The 12,238-nt window shown below is 35.0% G+C and overlaps 1 protein-coding gene across 16 annotated transcripts in view; it reads left to right on the forward strand.

Annotated features, from left to right (window-relative positions):
* ST7L (suppression of tumorigenicity 7 like) overlaps positions 1–12,238 on the forward strand; it is a 143,140-nt gene that overhangs the window by 42,463 nt on the left and 88,439 nt on the right. Inside the window, exon 13 of one of the 16 annotated variants that reach the window (XM_027536164.1) lies at positions 4,464–5,326. The exons of the other annotated variants lie outside the window; for them this stretch is intronic. Within the exon in view, the coding sequence (XP_027391965.1) occupies positions 4,464–4,598 (135 nt within the window). The 3' untranslated portion in view covers positions 4,599–5,326. Of the gene's footprint in view, positions 1–4,463; positions 5,327–12,238 lie in introns of those variants that run through there. 16 annotated transcript variants of the gene reach the window in all.

The raw sequence follows: 12,238 nt of genomic DNA on the forward strand, positions 1-12,238 counted from the left end.
TAACCTCTAATATTAATGGAGGTTAATGCAGTTAATATTTTAACTGCATAGTATAGCATTACTTTTTATATAATTTAGTTCAAAATATTTTCTAATTTCCTCTATGACTTCCTCTTTGATTAAAGGTATATTTATTCCATTTTGAGATGTATTTAACTTCCAAACATATGAAGATTATCTTCTTATTAATGATTTCTGGCATAATTGCGTTTTGGCCAGAAAACATACTCTGTGTGATTTCACCCCTTTAAAACATTTTTGATTCTTGAATTTCTGTTTATTTTTCACATTTCTTACATTATTTGTAGTTTTGAATTCTCTGCCAAAAATTTTAATGTAATCTACTATCTCTTTGAAAATTTAAAGTAAGTTATCTTAAATTCTTTCTCTGATAATCCTGATATGTAGAACTTCTCTGTATCTGTTTTTATTATCTGCCTTTTTCTGCTGCATCATATTTATACTGTCTTTTCTTTTATGCCTCATTTTCTTTGACTATGTGCCAGATATTTTATTTGAAAAATTGTAGAAATAGCTTAAAACTTCAGGTAATATATTTCTTCAGAGAGAATTTTCTTTGCCCTTAGATGCCAGGAAGAATCACTAGCAGGTCATGATCACCTTAATTCATTTTCAGGGATTGATATTTTATGGTCTACCTGGATGACTAAACTGACTTCAGTCATGAAATTTTTAGTTTGTTTCTGGTTCATTCTTACTCCTAAGATGCAGCCTTCAGAGCCTCAGTCTAATCCTGAGGGTTTTGCCAGGGCCCTCACTCTTGACAGGCCTTGAACTGCAAATTTTGTTCCTTTAGTCTTATGAAACTGATAAAAAAAGGCTGAATAGCCTCCTAAGCATCTTTTCCAGAATTGTCAAATGTCCCTATAGTAAAAGAAGCCCCAAGTGTGGCTTACTTCTTGATTTCTGCCTTTGCTTGACTGTGGCCTCATAATTCTTTACCCTTTGTTAATTCTCCAATGTAAAAATTGGAGAATTTTTACAATTTAAAAAAATTTAATTCAATTTTTTAAAATCAACAGCTTTTCTAGTTATCTGGGAGATTTGATCTGAGTTACCCAGTCTTCCATTATGGGAAGCAGAGGTCTAAAAATACTTTTCTATGAAATGTTCTGCTGTCTCATGCTGCAGAGTGGTTAAGAATGGTTTATAATTTCTATACATCTGTGCCAACAGTTATTGTCTGTCTTTTGACTATAGTTGTCCTAGTAGGTATGAAATGGCATCTCATTGTGGTTTTTATATGCATTTCCTTAATAACTGATGACATGGAATATCTTTTAATGTGCTTGTTGGCTCTTTGTTTTTGAAAAATTTTTTTTTTTTTAATTTTTAAAAATAATCTTTCTTGGAATATAACTGATTTACAATGTTGCGTTACTTTCAGTCGTACAGCAAAGTGAATCAGTTATACATATATACACTCTTTTTTAGATTCTTTTCCCATACAAGCCATTACAGAACATTGAGTAGAGTACCCCATGCTATACAGTAGGTCCCTATTAGTTACTTATTTTATATATAGTAGTGTACATGTCCGGAGAAGGCGATGGCACCCCACTCCAGTACTCTTGCCTGGCAAATCCCATGGACGGAGGAGCCTGGTTAGGCTGCAGCCCATGGGGTCGCAAAGAGTCTGACACGACTGAGCGACTTCACTTTCACTTTTCACTTTCATGGATTGGAGAAGGAAATGGCAACCCACTCCAGTGTTCTTGCCTGGAGAGTCCCAGTGACAGCAGAGCCTGGTGGGCTGCTGTCTATGGAGTCACACAGAGTCGGACACGACTGAAGCGACTTAGCAGCAGCAGCAGCAGTGTACATGTCCCATCCTAATCTCTGAATTTATCCCTCCTCCCTGTTTCCCCAGTAACGATCAGTTTGTTTTCCACATCTGTGACTCTATTTCTGTTTTACAAATAAGTTCATTTGTATCATTTCTTTTTTGATTTTACATATAAGTAATATCATACGACATTTGTCCTTCTCGGTCTGACTTATTTCACTTAGTATGACAATCTCTAGATTCATCCATGTTGCTGCAAATGTCATTATTTCATTCTTTTTAATGGCTATATAGTATTCCATTGTGTATGTGTACCACATATTCTTTATTCACATGTCAATGAACATGTAGGTTGCTTTCATGTCTTAGCTATTGTAGCTAGTACTGCAGTGACCATTGGGATGCATGTATCTTTTCTAATTATGGTTTTCTCCAGATATATGCCCAAGAATGGGATTGTATATCTTCTTTGGGTAAATATTCAAGTCCTTTGCACATTTTTAAACTCATTTATAAAAAGTGTTCTTTAACATTTTTCTGCCATTGACATTCTTGATTAACATAATCCAGAACCATTGTGAATCTCCATAGTTGAGAAATACCAGGGTAACATAATTTTACCCATGAAATGAAATCATAAGATTGGTCATGAACCTTGCTGAGATGTGGATACTGAAGAGTCAGCTAGGGTTATTCCTTTGGTAAGTTACTTACATGTAAACAAGCCTCAGAGCACATGATTCAGATTGTGCCTTAACAAAATTATGGCTTTATACATCATGGCTATTTAGAGATACCACAGATGATTGAAATCATAAATATTAAATCCCCAAATATCAGTGGTTTACTGTAGATGTGATTGTTCTTAGTATGACACTTTACACATCAGTTAGAATAGTATTGTCTAATTTAGGATGTAGCAATAGTTTGCTGCAATATTTCATTGAGTTTTTATTAGCATACTACCATCAAATTCCTCTAAATTTTATTAATTTTAGATTTAAATTTGAAATAGTTGCCTTAAAAAGCCCAGAAATATATCCATATATATTTTGTCATTTTATTTTTGAGAAAAGCACCAGTGCAGTTCGGTGGGGGAAAGGAAATGCTTTTCAACAAATGGTGATGGAACATCTGGATGTGTGAATGGGGAAAAAAATCATGAAATATTCTCATAGCGTGCATAACCATTAATTTGAGATGGATCATTTATCTAAGCGTAAAGCTGGAAGAAGCACAAACTGGAATCAAAATTGCAGGGAGAAATATCAATAACCTCAGATATGCAGATGACACCACCCTTATGGTAGAAAGTGAAGAGGAACTAAAAAGCCTCTTGATGAGAGTGAAAGAGGAGAGTGAAAAAGTTGGCTTAAAGCTCAACATTCAGAAAACGAAGATCATGGCATATGGTCCCATCCCTTCATGGCAAATAGATGGGGAAACAATGGAAACAGTGTCAGACTTTATTTTTTTTGGACTCCAAAATAACTGCAGGTGGTGATTGCAGCCGTGAAATTAAAAGACACTTACTCCTTGGAAGGAAAGTTATGACTAACCTAGATAGCAAATTCAAAAGCAGAGACATTACTTTGCCAACAAAGGTCCATCTAGTTAAGGCTATGGTTTTTCCAGTGATCATATATGGATATGAGAGTTGGACTGTGAAGAAAGCTGAGCGCCAAAGACTTGATGCTTTTGAACTGTGGTGTTGGAGAAGACTCTTGAGAGTCCCTTTGACTGCAAGGAGATCCAACCAGTCCATCCTAAAGGAGATCAGTCCTGGGATTTCTTTGGAAGGAATGATGCTAAAGCTGAAACTACAATACTTTGGCCACCTCATGCGAAGAGTTGACTCATTGGAAAAGATTCTGATGCTGGGAGGGATTGGGGGCAGGAGGAGAAGGGGATGACAGAGGATGAGGTGGCTGGATGGCATCACTGACTCTATGGATATAGTTTGGGTGAACTCCGGGAGTTGGTGATGGACAGGGAGGCTTGGCTTGCTGCAATTCATGGGGTCGCAGAGAGTCAGACACGACTGAGTGACTGAACTGAACGGAACTGAAAGCTAAAACTATACATTTAGAAGAAAACATCTAAGAATATCTTTGAAATTTTCAGGTAGACAAAAATTTCCTAGGACAGTATAGGCACTGAACTGTAAGAGAAAAAAAAATTGTATATTGGTCTTTTCAAAACTTTAAAATTCTTCTCACTGATGACAGTGTTAAAAATGAAAAGGCAGGGAATTCCCCAGTGGTCAAGTGGTTAGAACTCTGTGCTTTCACTGCTGAGGGTGCAAGTTCTATCCCTGGTCAGAGAACTAAGGTCCCATAAGTTGTGCAGTGTGGCCAAAATAAATAAATTCTTCACCATCATTCTTAAATTTTTTTTATTTATTTATTTTTTGGTTGCACTGGGTCTTTGTTGCTGCATGCTTGCTTTCTCTAGTTGCGGTGCATGGGCTTCTCATTGCAGCGGCTTCTCGTTGCAGAGCACAGGCTCTAGGCACACAAGCTTCAGTAGTTGCAACACATGGGCTCACTAATTGTGGCTTGGGGGCTCAGTAGTTGTGGCACACTGGCTTAGTTGCTCTGTGGCATGTGTAATCTTCCTAGACCAGGGATTGAACACATGTCCCCTGCATTGGCAGGTGGATTCTTACCACTGTACCACCAGGGAAGTGCTTCACCATCATCTCTTTTTAACTGAAAATGCCGACTGCAAACAGGAAAGAAGTATCTCCAATTTGCTTATTTGCCAAAGGACTCATATTCAGAATATATAAATATAAAATGACAACTTTAATCAAAAGCCTTGAACAGATACTTCAGAAAAGAAGATATTGGAATGTCCAATAAACACGTAAAGAGGTGCTCACCATCTTCGGTTATCAGGAAAATGCATTATAAAATTACAATAAGGTATTACGCCTATCAGAATGGCTATAATTAAGAATACTATAAGATATTGGCAAGAGTGTGGAATATTTAGAACTCTAATACATTGCTACCTTAATGTATAAAATGATACAACCACTTTGGTAATTTCTTATAAAATTAAACATATATCTCATCCTGTCACCCAGAAGTTCTACACCAAGGTATGTATCCAAGAGAATGAAAATTTATTTAGCAGTAAAAAGAAAAAAACAACTGATACAGCAAAACATGGATGAATCTTAAAAATACATTATTGTACAAAGGAGTATATACTGAATGATTCCATTTATGTGCTATTCAAGAAAAGGTAAAAGTGATCTATTGTGGTAGAAATTAGCACAGTAGTTTGCCTCAGGTGGTCAGGGTAGAGGTATTAACTGGAAAAGAAACTTTCTGGGGTGATGGTGTTGCTTGTCTCTGTTTTTTAAAAGTCATTGAACTGTGTACTTAAAGCCTGTGCATTTTGCTGTTTTTAAATTATACCTCAATAAAGAAAAAAAAGATATGACTCAACATAGAAAGCACTGTCAAAGTATCATGTCTTCTAATAAAATGAGATGATATTTGTGAGGTTCTTAAAGTTTGATCCCTGGGTTGGGAAGATCCTCTGAAGAAGGGAAGGGCAACCCACTCCAGTTTTCTTGCCTGGAGACTCCCATGGACAGAGGAGCCTGGTGAGCTATACAGTCTGTGGGGTTGCCAAGAGTCGGGGTCACAAAGAGTCGGATACGACTGAGCGACTGACACTACTACTACTAACAAGTCTGAGTATCAGGCAACAGTATTGATTATTACAGCTATCATTGCTTTATTATGCTCTGTTACCATTTTCTCTTCCTGTTTAAGCTGTTCCAGTTTGTCCTCTTTCCTTGTGAATATTATTTTAGTACTTTAGAATGTATGAGATTTGGGGATTCCTTTGTTGAGAAGAGGTGAAGGTGAAGATAGGTGAGACAGGAATTAACTAATTTGAATTACTCAATACCCTGAGGACAATTTATTTTGTCTTACAGAAGAAGCCCTTGAGAGGAGAGTGATATAGAACATTTAAAAACAATGACAAAAACTTGTTTAGTAAATCTCTACAAATTGAGTACATATTTAGGAATATGTAATCTGTAGCTTTTAAAAGTTATTCTTTCTTATTTTATATTAAAACTGGTTTTGGCATTGTGTTGCTAAGAAAGTAGACCATGCCAGGTGGCCTTTAAAAGTATAAGGGGAATTTAAAAAATAATACATAAAAGGTAAAATCCATTCTGGCTGGTCAAAAATTGAAGCCTATAGGATGAGTCCCATCCATCAGAGAAGCTCCTGGGTCTTTAGCAGCAGGCTTACCTTTCTTTGGCCACACTACCTATATTATAGCAGCATGTGTTAAAGAGGAGAGGAAGGGGCACTTGACTGAGATTCTGAGTGGCATAGCAGGAGTACAGAGAGAAAAGGGAAGTGGCCTTAAAGTCTGTGACTCATTCCTAGAGCACAGTGAACCTTTTGCTTTCCATTATATTGTACTGTGGACAGGTTGGAAGGGTTGAGATATCAAATGCTTATTTCTTGAGGTGTTGCTCCGTAGGATGATGCGCTGTTTAGCCCCCATTCCCTCTCTTTTTAATGTAAGATCACTTTCACTTTGCTCCTGAGGCTGTTAGGTAGTATCATGTATTTTCAGTTTATTCAGATAGCAGTTGTTTTTACTTTCTATCTGGGGACTTTCTTCGTCTCTCTATAATACATCTCCGTGTGGAATCTTTGCATTCAGCCTGCCTGTCCAATCTCATAGAATGTGCACTGAGAAAACTAATTGCAGAGATAAATTGGTTCTTGATGTGCATGACTGATCAAGAGCAAAGTACCTTAATTTCAGATGCCTTCAGAGAGATTTTTCTTTAACCTCTGCTTTTAAGAGGAAGATTATAAAGCATTATCATTACTTCAGGTCAGAATTATATTGCTTTTGGTCAAAAGCTGTTGTAAGATTTGCAAAGTAATAGAAACAAAGTAATCTAGAGATAAATTATAAAGATCAAAGCAATTCAAAATTAAAGTGAATTTGAGTGTAAGCATAGGTATAGAGTTATGAAAGAAACCATCAGACCATACATCATTATGTCTTTTTAACTATAGCTCCCAAAGTAGCTTTAATTTTTATTATTTTTAGTGAAAAGCAAGAGACTTGAGTGATTATTTGAGTATATTGTCCACAGTTGAGTACTAGTTAAAATTGGCCCCAGCAATTTCTGATTTATTCCCGATATAATGAGAAGGTGATTTGGAGGTAATCTGGAAGGCCCTGTAGCACATACTAGGTGTTAGCTTTGGTTTATGTCTTTGACTGTGTTTTATTTGCTGGTAATTTCCAAATGTGTTTCTTTTAACTCGGGCTTTCTTCCTTGTCTAAGAGACTTGCATTTCTATCTAGTTGTGGAAAATTTTACCTGGATATCTAATAGGTACCTCAGACATTTCAATGTGTCTCAAAGTAAATTTTTTAAAAAAATCTTTAGTTTTTTCTCCAACTTGCCTCTCCTTTCTATTTCTATATTTTGATTTATGACTTTATTATCCTCTTCTCTAATTAACCTTTACTCTGTCCTTTCCAAATTACCAACTCATATCCTTCGAAATGTCTTTCAGATCTAGCCATGTACTCCATCCCTACTGCTACTGTTAATTGTGCACCTTTACTGCTTGTTCTTTTAAAAAAATTATTGTTATCAAAGTAATGAATTAAAAAAAAAATTCATACTCTGTAGAAGTTATAAAGTAAAATAATCCCCTGTTTTTCCTCTCTCAGTTCTACTTCTCTCACGTAGCCACTGTTTCCGTCTGGTGTATTTGTTGTCAGACATTCTCTGTGTTTTAAAAATTAACGTTTATTGGAGTATAGCTGCTTTATAATGTTGTGTTAGTTTTTACTGAACAGCAAAATGAATCATCTATCTGCATATCCCCTCCTTTTGCTTGGTCTATTAAAACAGATTCCTCGGTGGTCTCCATGCCATTCATCCCTCTCTATTCTGGTTATTGCCAGAGTTATCAATCTAAATATCAGACCTTACTCTGCGAAAGAGCTCTTCTTGTTCTGTATTGCCTACAGGATAAGGACCAACCCCTTAGTATTGGGTGTATAGAAGCCTTCATAGTCTGGGCCCAGTACCTGTCTCCAGTCTCGCTCCTTGCCACTTCTGCTTTGTTGCTTACATCTAGCACCACTATTCCCTGAATCAGTTAGGTCTCATTATGACTCCCTACCATTATATATATGCTCAGTCTCTTCTCTACTTGGCAGGTGTCTACTCATTCTTTGAGATCCTGCTCATCTGATGCCTCCTTTATAGAGATGTTTTTTCCACTTTTTCCAAGCAGAGATAATGTTCTTCTGTTTGTTTAGTGCCTTAATCATATATGTATAGATTAAATATATATATATATATTTGGTCTGTTTATATGTCTCTCCCTTAGTTATTTGTGAGCTTTTTAAAAAAGCAGGACTTTTGTCTTAACATCATTTCATGTCTGATATTCTACTTAGCACATAATGGGCATTCAGTAAATGTTTGGTGAATAGATATGTTTGTAATTTAGATTTGCACTACTATAAAGACCTATATCTGAGGTAAAAAGTATAAAATTTTAGATCCCATCATATTTTTAAGCCATTTAATATTTTGTGAATTTTACTACATTATGTCACTTTTGGCCTTTTAATGACAGAAGTACAATTTCAGCATGACCTTATTTCTTAACTTATAAAAGAACTCAACTTTTAATGGAATACTGTACTATATTTTAAAATAATGATAGATCTATATAGAGACAGAAGAAGATACACAAGACATATTGTGAAGTAAAAAGTAGTTGTTAACAATATGATACTATATTTAAGAAAAGTAGTGTTTTATGTTATGCTTAAGAAAAAGAAATCCAGACAAATGTAAATCAGATTATTATCTTTATTTTCTTTTATCACCAGTCTTGTAATATATTCTTTTCTATGTTACTCTGGAGTGTTTGCAGTTTTGTACTGTAAGTATGTCCTTTCATAACCAAAAAAAAAAAAAAGGCCAAACCAAATTACCCCTATGTTTTTAACCTTTCATATTCTTCATTCTTCAAACAGAAATAAAGTCTTGAATTTATTTTCATTTTGTTTTAAGTTTGCCCAGAAAGTTAGAAAATGTCGTTAAGTAAAAACTGAAATACAGGTATGAGTTTGAAGACATTTTTGCTATATATATATATATCAGATCCAGTCAGTTAATAATTGTTTTAAGGCCTGCTTTGGGTGGATAGTGTAGTATGCTAGATGCTGAAGTAGAATATAAAGGATATGAGTCTATTGTGTAATAATAACTTACAGCTTTTTCTGGGTAGCAAAAATTCCTGAGTAGTAGTTTGTGGAGGACATAAAATAATAACCCTATAATTGGCTATTTTAAGTATATTTTCTTTTTTTTTTTCTAATTTTATTTTATTTTTAAACTTTACATAATTGTATTAGTTTTGCCAAATATCAAAATGAATCCACCACAGGTATACATGTGTTCCCCATCCCGAACCCTCAATTATATTAACAATTATTCAGTAAAACTTATAAAAAGTATCAATTTAATATATATAAAAATACTTTTAGCAATTATTAATATATGTCTATACTTCTGAGCAATACTCTAAGTGACAATTCAGATAGTAATCAAATAGATATGATATCTTTATTAGAAAATTATACTTTAGGATTTTGTATTAAAAATTTTTATTATTTAATCATGAAAAAATTGTTTCCTTATACTACCTTATTTTTACTATCATGTCTTACCTACCAGCAAATGTCCTTTACAATTTGACTTTAAAGCAAAGCAATTCTTATTTTTTAGTTTCCAATAGGATATTGAAATAAAATTTTGCCCTCAAAATACAAAGAAAATTTTTTAGCTTAAAGAAAATATACTTAAAATAGTAAACTAAAAAATAAGAATTGCTTTGCTTTAAAGTCAAATTGTAAAGGACATTTGCTGGTAGGTAAGACATGATAGTAAAAATAAGGTAGTATAAGGAAACAATTTTTTCATGATTAAATAATAAAAATTTTTAATACAAAATCCTAAAGTATAATTTTCTAATAAAGATATCATATCTATTTGATTACTATCTGAATTGTCACTTAGAGTATTGCTCAGAAGTATAGATATATATTAATAATTGCTAAAAGTATTTTTATATATATTAAATTGATACTTTTTATAAGTTTTACTGAATAATTGTTAATATAATTGCTGAGTAGCTTAGCAAAGATAGGCATTAATCTAAAGCTTCAGAATTCTAAAACTGATTGAAAATAATCGGAAATGTTTTTATCTGTAAAATAAAGCAAAATTCTAATAGAAAGGACTTGGTTTAAGTATTGAACCTCTCTGAAAATAAGATATTCTTTTTATGATGGAGATTCCACTGTGATTGCCTCATTTTCTTTGCTTCCTACTGAAGAAGCTCTTAGTGCACTTGCAAAGAGCATAAGGAGTCATGTCAGAGGTCAGGTATTTGAGTCCATTTTCCCACAGCCGCCTGGTGTGAGTGATCTTTTACTGTGTTTTAAAAAAAATGGGCAAGGATTAAAGAGGATTAGAAAGAATATTACCCTCCTGAATATAGGTCCAAGGCACTAAGGGTAGAGAACCCAGCCAGGCAGCAAATGGGCTTTGCTTGACCAGGACACAACCTCTGCTGCATTCCTTTAAGAAACTGAATGGGAAATGTTAAGTCCCCAAACTGGATTAGTAAATAATCTCATAGCTTGTGACATCTGCTAAAATAAATTGATGAGCAGACTGCATTCTTACACTTTGAGGAGAGGGCCAGAGACATCAAGACTAAGAGTAATTATTCTTTTATCTTTTTGCTTTTTAATTTCAGCTTTATTGGGTTATAGGAATAAAGAGTAATTAAAGATGAGCACTCAGCCCAGTAAGTGTTGGAAAGGCACATTCCATAAACAAAAAAAGAAAATTTATATGTATTAATGCCATGAGTCCATATGTATTGATTAATAATTTAAGTCTTAAAATTTGAAAGTACTACTAATTTTTATTTTTATAATTCTTCCTGTTTCTAGTAGTTTTACAAAGTATTTCACAAATTCAACTGTTGAATTTATGCTGTTTATCTCATTATTGAAATGTAAGGATATATCTTTTAAGACACCTTTGGAATGTCTCTTTTTTTATATTTTATAATGTACATTAATGTGGTTTGTATCATATGACACATAATTTGGTACCAAATTACTGAGACCCAAAAAGGTGGTCTCAAACCTATTCTAGTAGGGAAGGTGTACTCTGGCCTCAGTCTTTGGAAGAAGTCATTAACTGAGGAGGTGTACTGTGGTCTCAGTCATTGGAAGAAGAAGCTAGCTAACTATATTTAAAAGATTTTAAGTTGACTACTTTAATAATAAAGATGGTGTAAAAGTTGGCTTCCCTGGTAGCTCAGTCAGTAAAGAATCTGCCTGCATTGTAGGAGAGCGGGGTTTGATCCCTTGGATGGGAATATCTACTGGAGAAGGAAATGGCAATCCACTCCAGTATTCTTGCTCAGAAAATCCTATGGACAGGGGAGCCTAGAGGGCTACAGTCCATGGGGTTGCAAGAATTGGACAAGACTTAGCAACTAACCCACCACTGTGCACGTGTGCTAAATTGTTTCAGTCATGTCCAGTTCTTTGCAATCCTATGGACTGTAACCCACTAGGCTCCTCTGCCCATGGGATTCTCCAGGCAAGAATACTGGAGTGGATTGCCACGCCCTCCTCCAGGGGATCTTCCCGACCCAGGGATTGAACCCGCACCAGCGCCACCTGGGAAGACCCCCACTACAAGTAGTTAATTTTGCATCTTTCTTCATGTAATTAGTATATTTGACTAGTGTAATAACTGTGATTATGCTGCTTTTGATATGGATTGTGATATTAAGGGAAGCATTTCTTCAAAAGTTTAAGATAGAATTTCATTTCATATGTGAATAAGAATTGATAGGTTATAACTTTAATAGGCATGCTCACTTACTTAAATGCATCTTGTACTATGCTCTTTAGGCTCAAGAATTCAAGTTGGCCCTATACAGTGAATATGTCTTCCTATTCTTCTCTCCACCACACCTCTCAGTCTGCTATCCACTTCCCACCTTTCCACCACTTCTGCAAAGTGAAAGTGAAATTTGCTCAGTTGAGTCCAACTCTTTGCAACCCCATGGACTATACAGTCTGTGGAATTCTCTAGGCCAGAATACTAGAGTGGGTAGCCTTTCCCTTCTCCAGGGGATCTTCCCAACCCAGGGATCAAACCCAGGTCTCCCACATTGCAGGCAGATTCTTTACCAGCTGAGCCATCAGGGAAGCCCATCAGTGGTTTAAAACATAATTAATACCTCTTAAATATAGAATTACCATATGACATAGCAGTTCCACTCCTAGTAACCCAAGAGAGATGAA

Source organism: Bos indicus x Bos taurus, chromosome 3 (assembly GCF_003369695.1).
Source record: "Bos indicus x Bos taurus breed Angus x Brahman F1 hybrid chromosome 3, Bos_hybrid_MaternalHap_v2.0, whole genome shotgun sequence".
NCBI classification, from domain to species: domain Eukaryota; kingdom Metazoa; phylum Chordata; class Mammalia; order Artiodactyla; family Bovidae; genus Bos; species Bos indicus x Bos taurus.